The sequence below is a fragment of the Citrus clementina genome, unplaced genomic scaffold (genome assembly GCF_000493195.1).
Source record: "Citrus clementina cultivar Clemenules unplaced genomic scaffold, Citrus_clementina_v1.0 scaffold_7, whole genome shotgun sequence".
Classification (NCBI taxonomy): domain Eukaryota; kingdom Viridiplantae; phylum Streptophyta; class Magnoliopsida; order Sapindales; family Rutaceae; genus Citrus; species Citrus x clementina.
The window spans coordinates 14,223,466-14,245,168 of record NW_006262075.1 but is presented as its reverse complement, the minus strand read 5'-3'; the positions used below and the strand labels follow the sequence as shown (position 1 = coordinate 14,245,168).

The following is a 21,703-nucleotide window of genomic DNA, read 5'->3' as shown; positions in this document are numbered from 1 at the left end:
AAATTTACACAATAATAATTGAATATCTTATCTTAAGGATACAATCCAGAGTTAAGTGCTCACTCTTAACTAAAGAATTGTTGGCAGAATTTCACTTCTTTTAAATATAAAAATACTCAAATCTTTTATTATATTTTAACACACACACATATATAACCAAAATTAAATTAAAAAAAATGCCCTTAGTGTAGGTCTATAGGTTCTTACCTCTCAATATCAAATTAGTGTCCACAATTATCACCTGTAAACAAGGAAGCATCAAGCATGCCTTTCAAGGGGTAAACCTAACCTTCACTTAGCAATAACTCATTCTAAACTAGGGTCAAACTCCATTCTTTATTTATATTCTAGTTTATTCTTCCAATAATCTAGTTAACTTAAACTTAACTAATTAATTAACTAACTAAAAAAATAATCATCAGCAACTCATCTACTATTAGGGCCCCACCACCCTTGTGTGCAACATCCAATGATAATCATGATGATATATTCCTTTTCCTTTAAAAAGATCCAACACTAATCACTCATCATAATTTAATATGTAACCCCACAATGTATCATAATGACTCAAAACGTTGCTTTCTCCCATAAACAAATTCAAAATCTTTCCAAATTACCTTAAGGGAAGAGGAAAAAAAAAAAAGCTCAAAAAATGAATCCAAAATGGCATTCATGCAAATTTCAACCAAATTTAAGCCTTGATACCAATAACCCCATATATATAAAATGTCCGTAAAATAAAACATAGTCTAAATTAAAAATACCGATGTGGCACGATTTGCCGCCGGTGCTACAAATTAAAACAGAGGATTCTCATTCTCTTTATCGGATTCGATTATTTGAATTCATAATTAACCCCCCAAAAAAATAATTTTATTGTTATTAATTTATCCATCTTTTCAGGGATGATTTGGTTGTTTTTAATGTGAGTTGAAATTTGAAAACGACCCAAGTATCAGTTCTGTCACCAAATTTTTTTTTTTTTTCATAAATATAGATATATAAATTATAGCATAAGTGTGGTACAAAGTTGATTTTTTTTTTTTGAAAATAATAGAATGTTGTGTAGAAAAAATTCAAGCTTTGATGATAAAGGATCTGTACCAGTGCATCTCAACGTGTATGATTTAACCCCTTTCAATGGCTATGCTTATTGGCTTGGTCTCGGCGTTTATCACTCTGGTGTTCAAGGTTTGTTTTTCCTTCTTCATTTTTGAAGTTCTTGTTAAATCTTTATCACGGTTTGTATTCTAGATCTGATATTGAGCTTGTTAGATCACTTGTAGCTGTTTATAGAATTGTAGTAAATTTTTGTAGTGTTTATAGAATTATGGAGTTGGATCTGCAGATACTTTCAGTAAATTTACTCTCCTCTTTATTATAGTCTGTTTGGTTGATGGGAAGGTGGGAGAAAATGTAATGCGGTTCAAGATTTGAACTTCAGGTGCATTTCGTGATTTGCGTCTCTGGGCAGCAATCATTTCAAGTTTTGTGTGTGGTTTGTTTATTTATTTTCTTTTCTGGGTAAACAGCTAAAAATTCTCAGTCTGCTGTTTGTGTAAATGTAGTTCATGGAGTTGAGTACGCATTTGGAGCTCATGAGTATCCGACCACTGGGATTTTTGAGGGAGAGCCAAAGCAGTGTGAGGGATTTACATTTAGGAAGTCGATTTTGATTGGCAAAACTGATATAGGGCCTGCCGAAGTGAGGACAGTGATGGAGGATCTAGCAGAAGAGTATAAAGGAAATGCTTATAATTTGATCACCAAGAATTGTAATCATTTTTGCAATGATGCTTGCATTAGGCTTACCGGAAATCCAATCCCCAGTTGGGTCAATCGCCTTGCCAGAATTGGTAAGGGCAAATTTCATGGCTAAATTTTTTGTTCTGGCAATTATATCATTTGATTGAATTTCCCAGTTTTGAGTAGCAGAAGAAAAGATAATCGTAACTTAAATTCGCTTTTAACATTATTGCAATATTGTCGTGATTATTCTGTTAGTAAGATGGACTTGGATCAAGAATTAGGCCTAGAAATTTTGTCAATGAAACTTTTTTTCCTGCATTTTCTTTGAAATTTATGGCGCTTAGTGATGTGTTTGACTGAGACAAAACTAGTATATGTTTTCTCATATATTTCAATTTCTGGGTTTGTTTATGATTCTCATTTTGACAATATGCTTATTTCTTTTACAGGTTTTTTCTGCAATTGTGTTCTTCCGGCTACTTTAAATTCAACTAGAGTTCGGCATCACAGAATAGAAGGCAAGGCTGATGAAGGAGAGAAAAAGAAATTGACAAGTGAATCGAACAGGTTCACATCTTCAAACTCCTCGTCATCTTCCTCATCTTCCCCTTCTGGCACTCAAACTCGTGGTAGAAGTAGAACTAGAAGCCGGCGTGCTCTTGCTCCAGCTTCACCGTTGATCCTTGGTCCTTCATCATCCTGATGATCAAACTGTTCTTACAATGTCCCTTATCCCCATTTTTTGAAGTTGCTTAATGGAAGTTGGCAATGCAAAAAGTTTTATATTATTTTCATTCTTTCTTGCGATTTTTTTCCCCCTTTTGAGACTAACATTTTGTTCAGAAACCTTGCAGGCATGCTGCAAAGATTGTACATGTTTGTGCTCTTTCTTTTTTGGCGGTGGTGTTGTGCGTCTGCAATATTATCCATTCAACCCCATTTTTTTGGCAAATTTTGCTTTGTCTCTAACGATAAAATTAAGCATAACTGCAACGTGAATAGTACGCGAACACTATAACAATCGCATTCAGTGAAAAGATTGAAGTTGATATAAAGTCCCCAAGAGCGAAGTGATACAGCTCTCTTTAACTTTTCTCTTGGCTTTAACAATCTTCTTGCGGAATTTTCCGAGACAAACCCACTCTCTTCATTCTTTAACCTCTCGCCTTTACGTAATGCTTTTCCTTAGCTTACGTAAAAATGGGATAAGCCGCAGCTTTCAATCGAGGGCTGTCACTTTTGTGACATGAAATCTTCTTTCGGCTCCAAACTTCACTTTCTTTGATCTTTTGTAAGTGGCATTTTATATTTATTTTGAAAAAGTTGCTTATTGGAAATCACATTTTCAACGCGAATATTTATGCATGTACATGTACGTAGCAAACATATCTAAACTTGGAGAAAGGAACAGATGATGAATGGGGAAAATGCCACGAGGACAAATTCAATCTAAGTGACCCACATCTAAACTTTATGTCAAGATGTACTCTCATAATCAGGAACAACTGCATACCACTGCATATTTCAGTCCAAATGAAATGTTCTTAATAAGGCATACAATCCGCACAATGATGTTATTATCTTCATTTAGACCTCCTAGGTGCAGAGAATCTAAAATTTATGGTATGAAATAATTAATATTAAATAAAATAGAACAAAATAGAGGGGGATTTTTTTTTGGGGGGGGGTTCACCAACCAACCAACGGTCTAGTAATTTCAATCATCTAAAAAGATGATCCGCAGTTTATTTAACAAACATTAATCACCACTGCAATTATATGGTCAAAAGTATTTCACAGCATTGATGATTAAAGAAGCAAGGGCAACAGGGGAAAAAAGCATCGAGACTGTTACAAGGCATATGCTCATCATATAATTTAGAGGCTGATGCATTTGAGGATGTGCTTTGCGCTCGGAGAGTTGATAAATACAAAATTTGAATTGGAAAAAGAAAAATATGCTCGAGCAGGGTTGGTTTGTGTACTTTCAATAGTCCTGTAAAACAGATCAATTACAATAAAAATAATTAAAGAATGAAGCACTTGCACTTCTGTAAGGTGTAAGACAACTCCTAAAGCAAGTACGTTAATTTTGAACATATATTCACCTACTTATGTAAAAATGGCAGTTTACAGCTGGGAATCAGGTCGGTTAAAAGAACCAGAGTTTATGTCTGCTTCGCTTTCATCCATTCTACAAAATTGTCCAGGACCAAGGGCCAAGCAAGATTTGGATCGTAATTATTGAAGTCCGGGAAGCTTATCTGTCAAAGGAGTCAAAAAATTCATCATAAGAATCAGTGTACAATAAACATGCTGTTTAATAGAAAAAAAGCTGAAGGCAAGGTCTTTATGCAAAACGAAATGCAAAGGAGCAAGAAACATGCAACACAAGATCCAATATAATCATGCTCGCGATACATCATCTGTTTTTTGTCCCTAAAGCTAAGAAACGTAGAAAGTAGCTATGGCTTTCAAGTCAGATCTATGTCCTCACTGTAGGAAAAGAAACCAAAACCGGCTTCTATACCTAACCCATCATAAACCACCCTCCAATTGGTGAGGCCCCCATTTGTTATCATAGATCCATGGTATTAAAAACGGCCATAGAAAATGAGACAGATTGCCTCCCATTAGATATATCCAGTTTCCCCTTCACTAGGTTGGTTATAGGTTACTCGTAAAGATGAGGATATTTTCTTAGGGCCTAACTCCTAAGTGAGCAGACAACAAACATTTTCTTATTTAGGAGTGCAGCATGCATATGTAATTGTGTATGTCTTATGAAATAAAGATATTTTATCAACTATAGCAGTTCTGTAATGCATCATTCCAACCTATTAGTTCGTGAGAATACAGCTACCATGGTGAACACTATCAATAAATTAAAAACTAGTGGTAGACAATGAAAATACCTCATTGCAGAACCGGTAAAACCCCATCCACTGATCCATGTTAATTACCTTATAATCAGATTGAATCTGGATAAAGAGCACAACCACCGTGTGAGAAGTATTCACTATACATGCACGCACACATTAAGAAATTAGTATTACAAATGAATTAGTTCGCCTTATGTTTATCAAGCTGTCCAGATTGCATCAGACTGCAGTAAAGAATCAGACAATCTGATATCTTTTGGACAAGTTAGAAAACATTTTTCATTTATCAAATTAGCCCCACTTTTTTCAGAAAATAAGGCAGAGTTCATCAGTAAAACAGTGCAACAAGTAAGCTAATGGACAGGAGAGAAATGGAACTCATAAACAACGAAGTATGCTAGCGGTTAAGAATGAAATCAGAACAACCTTCGAAAAATCATAAGGGAATGTAGGTATATGAACTCACACAAGAAGCCAGCAAGATATTCAATTGCAATTTCTGAAGACATGATCAATATAGCCACTCACCTTTAGATACTCAATCAAATAGTCAACCTGGGCACGGTATTGGGATCCTAATACAAGACCCAGTAATTCGCAGACACTCTCTATGTCTACACTCTTTTGTTTCTCCTCTAAGAGAAAATATCAGAAAAGAAAAAAATGAGCATAAATAATAACACAAAAACAAGTAATTTATCAATTCCAATTCCATATAGCAATGATCTCATGATACCTGTTAAGCAATACCGGAATGCAAAAGCATAGAAATCTTGAAAGTTTGTTGGCCTCTTCACCTTCAAAGACCACCCAAAAATAAAAAATAAAAAATCAGCATGCTACAACAATTATACAACACAATTAAGCATCTTACACGTTATAAGCCTATCAAATTAGCCAGTTTTCAAGAGGAAGGTTGTAAGGATACTCTACCTCTTTCTCCAGATCAGGAAGGGCCTTCTTTAATTTATTTACAGTGTCAGCCCTCAATGCTTTTAGGCCTCTCCGCCATTCCTCCTGTAGCAAGTAATGTTGTAATGTCATTCTAACAGATTAGGCAATACCAAGAAAACATATGAGGATGCATGACAGATTGGGTGAAAAAAGGAGAGATCTCTGACGAATCAATAATTTACTAATTATGCAGTATAATGCCCAGTGGTTGGGACATGCTCAATGAGGAAGAATGAAGGATAGGTGGAAGACAAGTATCAAGGTTTGATAGGTATCTCTCTTTCTATGTGATTCAGAAAAGTATACCACCCTCAGGCAGAATAAATATCAAAGAAGAGAAAAACTAGTGCTGACGAAAGGCTATATATTTTTCAAATTATTCAAAAACTTATTCACAGATTGTGTAGAACAACTGAAATTGAGCTACGAAGCACAAATAAGGATGTGGACATTGCATAAGTACAACAAGCCATGGACAAGCAAACACAGCAAACAGATTGAAAGTAAAAGAAGAACGCAATAAGATCACCAATTGAATTAACATGTATATCTTTGACAATTAAGTGCAAAATAAATGGGTTCATTTTGAAAACAGTCATCATGCAAAAGGCTAATGTTAGGATTGCACTAGGCACTCTGTAGGACCAAACCAGAAATCACACTCTTTAATATAGCACAAAACAAGTTTCTCAGTTTCAGCCAACAATAAATCAATATAATTTTAATGAACTTGTACCGGCCCTGACACAGAAACATGCACCAAGAGGGGGGAAAAATGGATCAGAGATCTAAATCTCGGAATTCTATACTTTCTAAAGATATCCTTTTGTTGGTAAAATCCTGTGACATCATCTCCAGAAATAAGATGTTCATCCTCCACTATGTTAATATTTCCAATTGACCCAGCATCAAATTAAGAATATTGATAACTTCAAATAGATGAGGAAATTCCTCTTTATTCAGTCGACATGCCTACGGCACTGCCATACAGTTGAAACTGCAGGTCCAATATTCTTTCTTCACATTACTTGCAATTTTCAAGGTGTTCATAAGCCTAGGGGTGGTGGCCAAGCTTGACAGAACTCATAAACATGACTAAAATCCCAAGACGATGCTAAGCATGGACACTGATTTTTCATCCGAAAACAGTCACAAGGAATGATTTGTTTGTAATATTGTATAAAACAAGCATGCAAGTCATATAATAATACAAGTTTAATTAACAAAAATAGAAAGAAGAAATAGCAAACAAGATTACAGAAGTCGAGTTCATTTTTCCTTACCAGAGTAAAATACCCTTGCTTTTCCGCTTTCATTTTCCTGATATATTTAGTCCATCAGTTTTAATATATAAGCTTGATGGTCAAAACTAAAAAGAGAGATATCAAATGCCTATATACGTGACTTACCAAGCAAGCATCAAGATCCGAACATCAGTATGACTGACTTCGATATCTGAACACAGACTTTCAATTCCTTCTGGGCTGTTCAAATAATATATTATAATATCAGAAATTACATAAAAATCCTTCCTTAATTTACTTCAAAGAAAGAAAATTTGGCACACTTTGAATCACACAAATCACCGTGACTTTAATACGTATTCTGCTTCAGTGACTGAAACGTAATAACAAATGCATCAGTTAGACATGTCTAAGTTACAGTAAAACAGTGGTACTCTTCCTTTATTTTTATTTTTATTTTTTTTTAAAGTAACCATTCCTATAGATCCATCACGGCTGCAAACACCCCATATTTTCTCCAAACTTCAAAGGGACAGACTTTATCCATCTTTCCATGAAGATAGCTTAAATTCATCTCAGTTGATTGCTTACAATTCAAAACACAAACTTTTTTCTGAAGCTAGAATGCATACCTACGGACAGAAACCAAAGCTGAGGAAAGAAACCAATACAAAAATTCCATAGTTTTTAAACAGACAAAAGCTATGGAAAAACAAGCCCCTTTCAGCTGGTCCCATTTTCAACCTTAAAATCACTTAAGCCAAAATAGTGCAATTCATGATCAAATAACATCTTACATTCAGTCAACTCCGATCACGCAATTTATATTAAATCTACAATAATAATAGAATTGTAAAAACTTATAAATCAAGTACCGGATTCACAAACTGAATTTTACTAAATAAAGCAAGCTTACTCAATCATGCCAGAAGACTTATTCGCATACGAATAAAACAGGTTATCGATTCGTTCCATCTCTTTCGAAGATGCTTTACTTGAGGCTGAAGCAACGAAATTCAACAGAAATGTAACCATTTGGCAGAAATTCTACAAAACCTTACTAAATAAAACAAATAATAAATATTACACATACAAGCAATCAATACAATTCCGAAGTATATGCTAAACTGACATGGCATCATATGATTGGAAATTTGGTATAGTTAAAAAAAAAAACTAAGCAATTAAATGAGAACAGAAAATTTAATTCCCATCATTTATTCATATCATACCACGTCAGTTTAAATGAATGAGTTCCTCCAGATAGATTACATACATGTAGTATTTATTACTCAAGTAAATACTTAACACACGGCTAATTAGAAAAGGAAAGCATCTAATCTTCCACAAGCCAGAATTTCAATTAAGCTGTTTTGCTTAGAGAATTTTATGATAAGAGCTAAAAATAATTCAAAATAAAATCATCATATATCCTTAATCGGTTTCGCACGGTAGCTCATACATCTTCGACTGTTTGGCAACTAAAATAAAACAAACATTAATTAGATAAAATCAGGAAAAAAAAAAAGGAACGAGATTTGACCGATCGATCGATTGATTATTCATATCATAATTGAAGCATAATAAATTAAAATAAAAAATGAAAGGAAAATGAGGAGGAGGGAGAGGAACGGTACCGGAGCGAAAGAGATCCGTGGCGTCGGTTGAATTAGTTTGACCCGTTTTTCTCGATACAGAACGACGCATCTTCATCAACAAAACATCCAAAATTCAGATTCAATTACTAGTACACTCATTTTCATTTTTTTATTATTCAATTAATTGTAGATTTTCAAACAAAAAAAAAGTAAAGCAAAGGATAAATATAAAAATATAGATGAATTGAGTGGATTTTTTATTATTACAATTTGAAAAAATACGAACGTCGGATGGGAGAGCGAACGAAGAAGCTTCGTCGCTCTTTTAATTTAAAAGCTTATGATATGATTCGACGACGACGATGATGATCACGCTCTCTGTTGCTTTTGCTTTTTTGATTTTTTGCTTGCTGGCTGGCTGTCTGGTTGTCTCTGGCTGACGGAGCGCCAATTTCTAGAGAGAGATTTGTTTTATTTTAATTTAATTGTCTGTTTATTTGTGAGCATAGATTTTAGATTCCGAAAGAGTGAGGGAAGTCAAGTGAGTGTGTGTGTGAGTTGCGTTAACGGAGAGATTTGATTGGTTGGATGTAATTTGGTGTCGTGGCTACAGTTGTCCTTTCCTTAATACGACGGAAATCTTCGCTGTGGAAATGTAATGGGTTTTCACGTGTGGAGGCTTCTCTAATACGATGTTTTCTTTTTTTATTCTTTTTTTTTAAATTATCTTCTACCTTTTTATTTTTATTATTATTTATTCATTCATTCACCGGAAAAAAATAAAATAAAAGAATGAAGTATGGGAAAATTTACACCAATAACTATAAAAATTTTGACTTTTTCCATCTTAACCCCCCAAATAAATTTCTATCAACATTAGCCATAAGAAAACCTTTGAGACTAAAATACCCCTCTCTCTCATCTCTCCCCCAACACTCTCTTTCACCCATCTCTCCCAAACCGAACAAACTCCCATCATCGGCGGTAACATCAGCCCTCGTCGGCGGCGGCTTCATCCCTCATCGGCGTCCGATCTACCATCTACAGTCTTCAACAAAACCTATGTTAGTTATTTTATTTATTTTCATTAATATATAGTGGTATGAGTTATTTTCTGAACTTGCTTGAGAGTTTCAGTGAACTGCAAGTCGTGGGTGAATCTGGCGATAGGCTACCTGTCGCACGAAACTTGGTGCAACAGGTGCCTGTCGCACCAATTTTTGGTGCGACAGGTTCCTTGTCGCGTGAAGCTTTGTGCGACAGGCAGCCTGTCGCCAGATTCACCCACGACTGGCAGTTCACTGAAACTCTTGAGTAAGTTCAGAAAATAACTTATACCACTATGTGATGCCTATTAGTGTTGGATTCGGATAGATTATGATTGGATTTCACTTTTATCGTTGCCTTTTGTCGCCGCTGTTGGTTGATGATTCAAAAGTGGAAAGCTGCCTTTGATTTGACGAAATGGGAAAAAGAAAGTTGCTTTTGGTTTGTAAAGAAGGGTAATTTGGAGAGAAAAGCGTGTGTTTGGCTAATGTTGATAGAAAAAAATTGAGAGGGTTAATTATGAAAATAACAAAAGTTTTATGATTATTTTCGTAAATTTCCTTGAAGTATGAGCTAATGATTATTAAGAGTAACAATACAATTATATATTCTTGTATAATTTTATTTTGAAAAAACTGATTGATGTAGTCTAATTGGTTGATTAAATATCTCTTTAATTCATATAATTTGTTTTTATTATTTTATATATTTTTTTCAATCAATTAATCTATATTTTATCATTTTATACAAGAATTTACAATTCTATCATCAATGAATGAATTTTGCTTAGTTGAGAATTATAAAAAGTTATTTATATAATATTCCGTTAATTTCCTTAATAATTTAAAGACGAAAATGGACAAGTATAAAATAATATAACTCTAAGTAAAGTTTAATAAAAAAAATTAAGAATTATGTATTTAAAAAAAAAAATAAATGGTCGGTAAATATTTACCCTAAATTAAAAGCAATAAACCGATCAATCCCAAACGTACTTTTGACAAACAATATTTACGGAGTATCCATCTACTTGTATGTAGTATCCATCTACTTGTATGTAGTTGTAAATTTAAAGAAACAACGCATTAACACCAATATTGAAATATATTTTTGACGAGTGATATTTATCATCAACAGACAGACCACTATTCAAGAATATTCTTGACAAGTGATATTTATCAATTATCATCAAAAATATTTCATCAACGCACGCGCACCCCCAAGCACGCGTCTTTATAACAATAAATGGGAGTAAATTAACGTTTTAACAGCTTTGGGGGAATAATCAGTAAATTAAAATAAATTAAAATAAATTCAAATTTCTCCCTTTTCTTAATACCAAATTTACTTGCATGTCTTCGATGTCGATGCTAATCCACAGATTTGAGAGAATAAGAGGCACCATAAAATGTAAGAATAAGCATTTTTCTTTCCCCTTTGCTCTGGACCTCTGGTACAAAGAGCTCCTTATATCCATTTGATCGAATTTAAGCATGCAAAATTGCAAACGGCGACGCAAACAAACTTTACAACAAAATTCTCAAAACTGTCATAGCACACATCTGAGTTCTGACCATGCCAAAATCATAATCAACAGGGATGGTGTGTAAAAAACTAAGAAGCTATCTCGGACAGATAACATGTAAAAAGAGATACTGCATCCTGCAAATGATTTGAGCGGAAGTCTTCTGGTATCGGAGCACTAAAGACTGTATCGAAGCAGCTTAGCTGAGCATCACGGGTTGGACCCTGGCTAATATCAGATAGAAGCAAGTCGCATATCTCCTCTGCCATCTTTGAATATGCTACTCTGCAATGCAAATTTGTAAACTGTGTCAACTTATTGGCTTAGATGTACATAAATACACGCAAATAATCCTACATGATTCAGCTTGTGAACAAGAATTTTTTATAAATGGATGTAAAATATACATATGCACTTATCAGGGAAGGGAAAAAAAAAAAACACTACTTAACTAGAGGATCATCGAGAATACCTGGCCTCAGTGGGTAATCTAGCGCCCCAAACTGCCAATGACTCCTTCAAACAAACAAGGAATTCCTTACAAGCAGCATTTTTGCTCTCAAGAGAATTCTGCAAAGGCAAATAATTTCTTTTGAGTCTTCATAGATAAAGAAATGACAACCAATGACTTCAATCAACATTGGGCATCCTAGAGACATGAATCCAGAGCCTGAGAATTCTGCAGTGTCATATCTTTGAATACTCATAAAGTCCAGGTCTATTCATATTGTTACACCCCAGCAATGGGAAAACAGTGTGCTGGCATTTTTTGCTTCGTTTGAGAGATTTGAAATGCTAGTCCAACAAAGAGAAAAGGAAATAAAGTTTCATGGGCAAATTATAGATCTGATCACTATGCATATACTAATACTCAACAAGACACCAGTCCAACTTCAGAAAGCCAGGCCAAGCGGCTGCCAGCTGTTCTAGTTGGGATTGGCTTGAGTTCTACAAAACCAGATGCAGATCAAATTCTACAATGATAGCGCCATAAAACAGAAGAGCCCCAAGCTGTCAACCAAATATATTGAGAAATGACTAGTTTAAATCTCACAATGCTGAGTTTTCTTGATTCTCACCAGATCACTCATAGTATTGTTCTCTTCCTGCAATGAACTTCTTATTAAATAAAACACAATGTACATTCCAGCTCCCAGGTCCCAATTCTCAATTTCTGACTTGTGGCTCTCCATGGAAGTTGCGAGTGTCCACACATCTGAGTGATTGGCTACATTAATATGAAGAAAAGAACATGAATAAAATTGTCAGAGTGAAGAAAATGATTATGGGATTGTGATTATAGGATTGTATAAAGCATTCACCCATTCATTCCCTGTGAAAAAGTATTAACAAAATCAACAGTATCCGTATGCAAAGTAGTCAAAAGAACAATATCTGAAGAAAGGATTTCAATCCCTAATTATGGGTTGCTTGGTAAAGAAAACTCAATTAGAGCTTAAAAGTCGGATATCTTTTTTTTCACCCATAAGAAAAGAATAGATTATCAGCATGCAAAGAATCCAATTAAATGCACAAACATGAGATTCTGGCATTAATACTAAGTTGCCTGTGGTTTGAAAAGTTGTGAAATCAAGCAGGAAATGCCTAAAATAAGTCATAACATGCCCATCAACAGCAGTATGCAGTCTACATGCTGGATTTTAAATCGAGAATCCAATTTCAAATAAAAGCCTTAGTTGTCGTTTGAATAGAACATTTCTAATATGCATACATCAATTTAAGAATTTGAACTCCAACCATGTATTTCACAATTATTAAATTCACGTTCATAAGGGAACATATGCACTCCAGTACATGTATACTAAGTTATGGAAAGGGTTCCTACACCTTAAAATTCATGAAAGCAAAAGCTTCCTTAGTTTTCATGAAAGCTATAGCATTTGTGGAACAAAACCAATGAAGAAGGATCTGATTGGATCCTCTGAGTCAAGATAAAAACAATATCAACACGATCAATCCAGCATCAGAAGTCAGTTCATGTTCAACTAAAAATTGGAAATAAGAAGCGGGCGAGGTATCAAGAAGGTTAGGTAAATGAGAAATGAAAGATTGAACATTGATTTCCCAATTAATATCCTAGTGCTACCTAAACTAAATAGAAATTCACTAATCCTTCCAAGTTTCTCCAATTACAATCAATTTAAGAATCGTCAACAAGCAATGTAATAATGTTTATAAATGACTATCTAAACCAAATATACAACAAATTTTGATATCTTACGTAGGAATGTTTTGAAACTAGACAATAATTCGATCCTAAGAATAGCAAATACCAAATTCCAAGACCAAAGATGATAGATGATCTAATGTTGAACATTTACCTGACAAAAATAATGTATGAGCCACTGAAGTTACAAAAATGGAGTGAGCTTTTTGCCAATTTGCACATTCAAGGAAGTGTTCAAGGGCCTTTGAGAGTTCCCCATAGTAATTGTAGTAAACTGCCTGCATTCAGGAAGAAATATCTCAGCAGCTGAAAGAAAAATGAAAAGATTTGATATATGTATGGCCCAGAGGAAGGGGAAAAAAAAAGTTCAAAGATGCAAATATGAAAAATTTGTTGACAAACCATTGCTTCATGCAACCACTCCGATGGAACGCCCAAGGCCTCAATAAATTGACGTTGTGATTCTTCTGAACTCCAAGATTCACAATATTGGAACAAGATTTCCCGTATAAGGGTAGCCTGCAGATATGGATAATCATCACAGCGGGGCATGTGAAGGACCACATAGATGGCCCAATGACACTTCCCTTGACATAGAAGCTGAGAGACAAGTCCCATGTCAAGTATTTGAAGATCATTAGAACTGATAACACCCACAGCTGCTAACACTTCACGTTGATGCCAGATCATATGGTAGTCAAGTGGATCATATGTTGAAGAGAGGGCATTAAACATGGTTTTTAGAGAGCCAAATTTACTCTCTCCACTGGCATGAAGGAGCATAAGATAATACGAGAGGTCATAACGTTCATTTCCACTCCAATCAATAGGCTCATCAATTGGTCCTTCGTCTACATAAATTGGAACCGGCAATGGAGCCTTTCCATCCTCAAGAAGGTGTTGATAAGTTTGAAAAACAATGGCCAATGAAGTTTCAGGTGGTAGTTGATACCACATCAACAATCCCAGGAACCTCTTCCAGTCAATGGTTACATCATTTAACGAGCTATGAATATGGCCGGCAAGCAGCTCATAAAGCCTAATCCTATCCTTCTCAATGAACTTGAAGTCCAGTCCATTAACTCTCCAAAGATCAAGCTGGTGTGCAATATCAGAACGACTCACCGTGGATCCACCAGCCTGACTTAACAAACAAGCCAGTCTCACATCCCCTCTAGAAGCAGCCAGTTCCACAGATGAATCCAACTGCCGACCTGTCAGGAGTAAAAATATGTGTTTAAGATAATTGGACTCATCCAAGGAGCTTACATCCTCTTGAACTCGGTGGCAAACACTTTCTTTTAACCAACAACTGAACTCTGCTCTTCGAATAAGAGGAAGTGCCTCCAGGTCAAATTCAGGAGGACCGTCCTTTATATCCTGCATCATCTCTTCCTCATTGTCATCGCCCTCAGATCTTAATTGTCCACCATTTTCCCTTTCAGAAAAGAGTACTTTTATCAATTCCCAGACCATTACTTGGTGCATCAAAACTAAACGAGCAGAAGAAGATACCCCAGGCACATCTAGCTGTGCCTCAATAATGTCTATATAGCTCCGACAAATTTCTGAAAGCATTAAGCTATTTGACACAACCTTTTGAAGCTTTAGCTTATAGGACCCAACTTCAACTTCTTCTGTTTCATGATTCAACTCCTTATGAAGATTTAATGGAGCATCAAAGGAAAAATCAACAAGTTCCTTTCTCACTTTATCATTTTCATCTCTGACCACTTTGTCTATTGCAACCTTTTCTACATTGATTACAGATGATATTACCCCCCGAGAATTACTACCAACTGGTGCACCACTGTGAACAAGGATGCCATTTGGTCCCCACCCTACACGAAACGCCCTACCCATGAACAAACCTGCATCGACTATATTGTGAGAATGGCTTCCAGTAACTGGAGTTTCATGCTTGAGGTCCAGCTTAAACCCATCTGATTTCAATTTCTTTAGTGGCATGCCCTTATCCTGTTGGGCCATCAGAATCATTCCAGGAGAGTCTGAATCAGAATTACCAGGGTGGTACTCAAGCAAACCTACTGGAGTTTTTCGTGCAAGAGGTGAACTAGACCTTTGGCTCATTCTCTGAGCAGTATTCTGCAAAGGAGGTCTTATATATTCTTTACCAAGGGACCATTGCTGCCATGAGGGTGTTCCACTAAAATCATCAATCTCCTCCTCTTCCTGAAACATCACCATTCTCATTTCTTTCATCTTTAAAGGGTCAAGTCCAAGATGTGCAGGAAGAGAATGAGAGAGCTCCGGTCCACTAAGATCCATTTGGGTTTCTTCATCAACGTCAGATACCTCTCCACCATTCATCTCCAAAGAATTTTGAACTGGTGTAGCATCATCCATCATTATATCATCCTCCTCCTCATCACTCAAACCAAATCTACTGAAATGAACAACCAAGAACTTCCATTCACCACTCACAGGGTCAAAAGAAACAAACCGAGCTCCTTGCCTCTCCGTCCTCTCTTTCATTTTCTTAACAAAATCATCTGAATCCCCTTCTTTTAGTTTTAAACTCAAATATCTCCCTTGTAGAAACAAAGTCACTTCGGCTGCCTTGTTAAGGCCCTGACCAACCTCAGGCTTGGAACTTTCATCTTCATAAACAACTATCTCATGCCTACCAAACTTCACAATTTGATCCAAATCTAGCCATCTGACGTCAGTGTTCCCAAGAAATTTAACATATCCATAACCCAACCTTCCAACTGTGAAATCAGGTACCCGACTAGAGTAACCCGGATCAATCACTTCCCGTTTAGCCAAATCGTTCAACAAAGGCTCCGTATAATAATCAGGAGAACACAGAACTGGTAAGGAATCTCCATTCTCACTCGAAATCTCACAAGACAGCGAATAAGCATTCATTGAAATATTTCCCTTTCTATATTGAGGTATATTGTTACATGAAGCAAAAGTTCTCGCATCCAATCCCATACTATTGAAGTTCACAGAAAACCCCCCCTGATAACAACATAAATTACATCATCAACTTCCTTTCCCCAATTCAGAATTCAAAAAAACCCTACAATGTAACAGTAACAAAAAGCGTAAACTAGAAACACACACATTAAAAAACCCTAACCAATTTAAGAAAGAATAAAAAAACTAAAGAGACCTTAATTCACACATTATGCAAATACTGAAATGCAATTACAATTTTCTTTATCCTGCTGTAATATAAAACTGAAAAGAATGGGAGTATGAGGGATTACCGGCGACCGGAAGCGGGGGGGGGGGTGAGAGGACGGAGCTTGAGTGCTGTGAGTGAGGGGTTTGATGTTTTTGTTGGAGGCGGGTGGACCGGTTACCGGTACTTCAGGTAGTCGTTCAGTACCAGTCAGAGTGTAAAACTAAAGAGAAGCATCGCAGCGGGCAGCGGCGAGGAGAGGGAGATGGAGAGGGAACAGGGGAGGAGGGAAAGTTGATACTTGCCAGTAATTTGGACACTGCGCTCAGTGCGGGTGGCGTGGCTGGGCTGGGCTGGGCTGGGCTAAAGTTACAAGAGTTTGTGGTGATTGCTATTGCTTAAAGTATAGGTTTTATTATACATTTACCACTTTTATTATTATTCTTCTGATTTTTTGTTTAGTGGTAATTCTATTAGAGTTTTTTTTATTACATGAAATTATTACTAAAGAGTACAACTCATATTATATGAGATTACAACTAATATTTATAAATCAGATTATTACTGGAACTAATTTACATCAATTCTTATAAAGCATCGCCCATATTTTTACCTTCATTAATATTTGAGATACGTCTACTTTACTCACATTTCGCAAAGGAGAAGATTGCCTTAACTCAAATTGAGAAAGGACATAAAACCCTCACAATGCATTGAGAGGGCTCGAACCCATGACCTCACAATTGTGAGGTTTGGATTCTAACCACTAGGCTTTAGCCTAGTGGCTTAATTCTATTAGAGTTTTGAATCAAAGAATCTCTTTAGTAGTGTGGTAAAAATATTGAGAAATACAACTTAATACATTTGTTCGGACTTAAAATTCAAGTTAATGTTTGTCATAACCCTCAGCATCAAGAATGAAGCGAGGAAGTGATGTGTCTAACCAACTCAATTAATGTGCGGTTAGTGATTATTTAATTTTTATTTGAACTTATTAATGAAAATCGAGTATTTTATTTGATAAAAGCTTTGCTAGTTAAGATCTATGTGAAAAGACTATCTGCGTACAAACATTAAAAGAATAGGTCTCTCAAAGTTCTTTGAGATGAGCAATTAGTACTACATTTTATAAATTAATGAGTAAGCAAGGTACGAATCCTAAATTTATCTACAAAAAATCATCCCAAAATTATAGACGTGCAATAACCGAATTGAGTAACTCTCCAGTTTTCGAGAAATAACTAGGTGAAATAGTCTCTCAACGTTTAGTATAGGATCCAGAAAAATGATTTATCAGGGGTTAAATAATATAACGATGAGACGTGAAAACTGAATTTTTATGTTTTAATGGATTTATATAAGTTATTTTAATGGATTTAACGTGGACTAAATTAAATAATAGTAAAATCACTCATTTGCGTTACTATGCGCTTTTATTGTTTTAATTAAAGTGTGAGCTTTCATAATTCTCAATGTTAAAAGTTTAAATTTTATGGGTTTATAAATTTATGTGGCCATTTGTATAAATCTAAAGAGGTTACTTTAATAGATTTAACTTTATCTAATTAGCAACTTAAGTAATTTTCTCTTTAGTTTATTTGAAATAATTTTTTCTAATGTGGGCTTGAACCCTTTTAATCATGAGGTGGATCCCCCTCTGTCTATCTTTATCATGGTAAGGTGATGAAACAATTCATTCTAAATGAACGATATATACGTGAGACAGAGTGGTAGTTCAAACTAATATTTGATTCTTGAATTAGCAATCATTTTTCTTTTCTTTTGTAATTTTATATGTATTTGATTTCTGATTTTGCTTTTAGAAAACATATAGACCCCGTAAACATTAATAAAAAGCGCAAATACAATTTCATTTTCTGAGAAGGACTCATCAAGCTTTCGAGTCTCTCGTCCATTAAAAACTTGGGTTTTTAATTTACAATTAATCAAAATTTTAAACATTTGATTAAGTCTTTAAACTTCGTATAAAATTTAGAAAATTATTAGTTCTTTTTACTATGCTAAGGGAAATACAAGGACAGTCCTGGGCCGGCTGTTGTGGGCTTGGCTCTGTCCTGCGCTTTTAGATATTCTTTAGTTATATTTTTTTAAATGATTGTAACCTTGTAATGAGTTAATAATTAACAAGTTGTTGTAATTAATAATGAATTAAAAATAATTATTTTAAAATAAAATAATAAATAAAGAAAATAAAAACTTATATATTTAATTTTATAATACTGATTTCTCTAATTAAAATACTCTCTTAATTTATTAAGAATACTTAAGAGAGACTTTAGTATTATAATTTTAATTTTTTTAAATCATTATTTATTTATGAATTAAGGATTTAGTATTTTTTAGATTTTAATTTATGAATTTATTTTTTAAAAAAGAGAGGACTTTTCGTAAAGGTCGGGCCGGTCCGGACTTTTTTTTGTTGCCAACCCTAGCATTAAGTGATTATAAGTAGAAAAGAGAAAAAGCCTTCCAAAAGTGGCATTTACATTAATTAAAAAAGAAAAGAAAAAAGAAAAAAATTATCGTGCATCCAAAATTGAAACTGTCACTTCATTGATAGAACAATCTGCCCATGACTTTTCGGTGGTCGACGTTGAACTCTCCATATTTCTTAAATTGCAGAAAGCAGGTTGTTTGGGAGGAAGAAGTGATGAAGCTTCATTTGTAAGCATGGAGACAACATCAGACATGGTGGGTCTGTCTTCTGCTCTTTCTTGAACACAAAGAAGTGCTATGTGCACATACCTTGACAGTGACTCATTGAAGGATGCTTCTTCTAATACTGAATCTATCAAATCTATTATCTTGTTGCTTATCCACAAATCCCATGCCTAAATAGCCAATGAGAAAAATTACCCATATCACTCTTCAATTATAATTTCATATAATTTCAAATCTATTATCTTGATGCAGAATACTTAGATAGATTAAAACAATAAAAATTTCAGATAAAAGGTTACAAATGATAACTACTGAGATCATGTCAGCATCAGTTGGTATAACTTAAAAAAGTTACTGTAGTTTTTGTCACTTACATAGCCGATAAGATTGAGAGATTTGGTTCGATAAAATCCAGTGTTCTTCTTGCCACTCACGATCTCAAGCAACAAAACTCCGAAGCTAAAGACATCCGATTTTATCGAAAAAATTCCTTCAAGTGCATATTCAGGAGACATGTATCCACTGCAATTCAACAATTGGTATACATAGGATAATCAAAACAAAATTCTTAGCGATGTTTGTTCGGTAATGAAAAAATAATTAAAATTCATTACTTACTAAGTCCCGGAGATCCTACTAGTGTTGCCTTGTAACTCATCCTCATCATTCCCTCCAAAAACTATTCTTGCCATTCCAAAATCTGAAATTTTAGGATTCATATCTTTATCCAACAAGATATTGCTAGCTTTCAAATCCCTGTGAATGATTCGGACTCTGGAATATTGATGAAGATAAAGAAGCCCTTGAGCTACTCCTTTAATGATCTGAACACGGGTTCTCCAATCTAATATTTCTCGTTTGGTTGGATCTGATCATTTACAACAAATTTTTAAAAGTATGAAAAAAAATAAAAATAAAAATCTAAGTCACGATATCAAGATTTGATGACAAACCAAAGAGGAAGCAATCCAAGCTTTTATTTGGCATGTACTCATAGATCAATAACCTCTCATCTTTCTCAATGCAGCAACCCAAAAGTTTAACAAGATTCTTGTGTTGAACCTGGGCTATTACCGATGCTTCGTTTTTTAACTCTTTTATCTCCTGTCCGGATTTTCCTAAAAGCCTTTTCACAGCTATCTCACCTTGCCCTATTACTCCCTGTGACAATTTTCTTGTTAAAATTTGCTAAAACATTAGCGTGCACTATGGAAACCCACGAACCGAACTCATACTCAAAAGCTAGCATAACCCTCCTGCAAAGAATATAAATGAAATGATACCTTGTAAACAGTTCCGAAGCCTCCTTCGCCAAGCTTATTTGCTGCGGAGAAATTACCAGTTGCAGAAGAAACACTGGAAAAACTGAACAAGGGAAATTGATCAACTTCCTTTTCGCACCCTTTTTTGCACTTATTATTGCCTTCTGTAAGCTCTACATCGACCTTTAGGTTCATACCCAGATCAAATTTCATCAAATCCTCCCCTGAATGATCAAGAAAATTTAATTAAAAAGGTGAAAAATAATTATATATGCTCCAAGATCTGTGTAATCATTAAAACCTTTAATGATCTATTATGTTACCTTTGTTTGTGGTATTTCTCCTGAAACAAAAAATTGTCAAGCCCAAGGCGGCCATTCCAGCTAGAGTAGCCGATAGGGCGAGAAAAATAGTTCGATTTGTGGTTACGGTGAACGATAAGATCAAGAAGATAAGAGATACTGAAGCAATAATTGAGATGAAGATTGGGCAGCGCTCCATTGATAATAAGATGAAATTAATACTTACTTGCCTGAACTCAGAGAGAGTTAATATTTGAAGAAAATGAGAAAATAATTAATGGTCTCTCTCCTCTCTCTATATATAAATATAAAAATCAAAGACTTTTCCAAAGTTTATGGCCGTGTGAATTGTGACGCACATGATTAAATATATTATTTATATATTAGCTTTCAAGGGCAGCCGATTGGACCATGCGCTCAATTTAAGTGGCTAGATGTTGAGACTCTACTCCCCTTTTAATTATATAACTGGTTAGGAATAAATTTTCCTTTCATTAATGTAGGTAAAATAAATATTTTTCAAATATTTATGAGGATATAAATCTAGATTGTATTATAATAAAATTAATTTTAAAATAGTTCTTATAGATTTATAATTGTAATAGACACACACAATGTTTGAATGAAAAAATAATAAGTTCGCTGTGGTCTAGGCATAATTTTTTTTTCATATTTTTAAGTAAAAAATTTTAATTTTAATTTTTAAAAAATACTTATCTTGAAGTGGTTTTGATTGAGTTGAAAAAGTTGGTGTGATAGTTAGATTGAAGTTCATTTTGGAAAAATAGCTATCAAGGTAAAAGTTTGATTTTTAAATTATGAAGTAATTATTGCACAGTTTTAATGGGACTTTGACTAAAATGAGGCCTTTAAAGATACAGTTTAGTGAGATATTATTCAATTTTTAAGATAAAAAGTAGTTGTACTCTTCTTCTTTAAAAATAAGTAGATAATATATTTTCTACGTGGGGCCTGGGCAATTATCCAATCGCCTAAGGTTAGAGCTACTAGCGAGTATTATGTTATCGAGTTGCTTGACTTGTGAAGTCTTTCCACACAGCAGTCGCTATATATATATATATATATATATGTATGTATGTGTGTGTGTGGGCTAAC

The 21,703-nt window shown here is 34.7% G+C and overlaps 4 protein-coding genes across 10 annotated transcripts; 1 reads left to right on the top strand and 3 right to left on the bottom strand.

Annotated features, from left to right (window-relative positions):
• The first annotated feature begins 1,051 nt into the window (after window positions 1-1,051).
• Window positions 1,052-2,767, top strand: LOC18035910 (deSI-like protein At4g17486). Its single transcript, XM_006427522.2, has 3 exons — window positions 1,052-1,191; window positions 1,569-1,856; window positions 2,199-2,767. The coding sequence occupies exons 1-3, from the start codon at window positions 1,059-1,061 to the stop codon at window positions 2,450-2,452; spliced, it is 675 nt and encodes a 224-aa protein (XP_006427585.1). The 5' UTR covers window positions 1,052-1,058; the 3' UTR covers window positions 2,453-2,767.
• Window positions 2,768-3,461: 694 nt separating this feature from the next.
• Window positions 3,462-8,999, bottom strand: LOC18035927 (DCN1-like protein 4). Of its 5 annotated transcripts, none has more exons than XM_024180672.1 (11): window positions 8,714-8,999; window positions 8,467-8,536; window positions 7,746-7,830; window positions 6,995-7,069; window positions 6,869-6,905; window positions 5,565-5,648; window positions 5,368-5,428; window positions 5,160-5,266; window positions 4,713-4,730; window positions 3,862-4,013; window positions 3,462-3,745 (listed from the first exon to the last, which is right to left on the bottom strand). In XM_024180672.1, the coding sequence occupies exons 2-10, from the start codon at window positions 8,534-8,536 to the stop codon at window positions 3,918-3,920; spliced, it is 633 nt and encodes a 210-aa protein (XP_024036440.1). In that variant the 5' UTR covers window positions 8,714-8,999; the 3' UTR covers window positions 3,462-3,745; window positions 3,862-3,917. The 5 variants fall into 5 exon arrangements, with proteins under 5 accessions (XP_024036440.1, XP_006427582.1, XP_024036439.1 ...); XM_006427519.2 differs by having other exon boundaries at window positions 4,665-4,730; window positions 8,695-8,995; XM_024180671.1 differs by having other exon boundaries at window positions 3,858-4,013; window positions 4,665-4,730; window positions 8,714-8,995.
• A 1,802-nt stretch (window positions 9,000-10,801) lies between these two features.
• Window positions 10,802-16,708, bottom strand: LOC18035926 (nuclear pore complex protein NUP96). 3 transcript variants are annotated; one of them, XM_006427517.2, is made up of 6 exons: window positions 16,427-16,708; window positions 13,590-16,175; window positions 13,342-13,465; window positions 12,079-12,227; window positions 11,472-11,569; window positions 10,802-11,284 (listed from the first exon to the last, which is right to left on the bottom strand). In XM_006427517.2, the coding sequence occupies exons 2-6, from the start codon at window positions 16,146-16,148 to the stop codon at window positions 11,089-11,091; spliced, it is 3,126 nt and encodes a 1,041-aa protein (XP_006427580.1). In that variant the 5' UTR covers window positions 16,149-16,175; window positions 16,427-16,708; the 3' UTR covers window positions 10,802-11,088. The 3 variants fall into 3 exon arrangements, with proteins under 3 accessions (XP_006427580.1, XP_024036166.1, XP_024036167.1); XM_024180398.1 differs by having other exon boundaries at window positions 11,197-11,284; window positions 11,452-11,569; XM_024180399.1 differs by lacking the exons at window positions 10,802-11,284; window positions 11,472-11,569; window positions 12,079-12,227 and having other exon boundaries at window positions 13,348-13,493.
• Window positions 16,709-18,832: 2,124 nt separating this feature from the next.
• LOC18035929 (G-type lectin S-receptor-like serine/threonine-protein kinase At4g03230) lies at window positions 18,833-20,860 on the bottom strand. The gene is made up of 6 exons (XM_006427516.2): window positions 20,609-20,860; window positions 20,307-20,509; window positions 19,977-20,184; window positions 19,642-19,891; window positions 19,398-19,545; window positions 18,833-19,193 (listed from the first exon to the last, which is right to left on the bottom strand). The coding sequence occupies exons 1-6, from the start codon at window positions 20,784-20,786 to the stop codon at window positions 18,882-18,884; spliced, it is 1,299 nt and encodes a 432-aa protein (XP_006427579.1). The 5' UTR covers window positions 20,787-20,860; the 3' UTR covers window positions 18,833-18,881.
• Window positions 20,861-21,703: the final 843 nt, after the last annotated feature.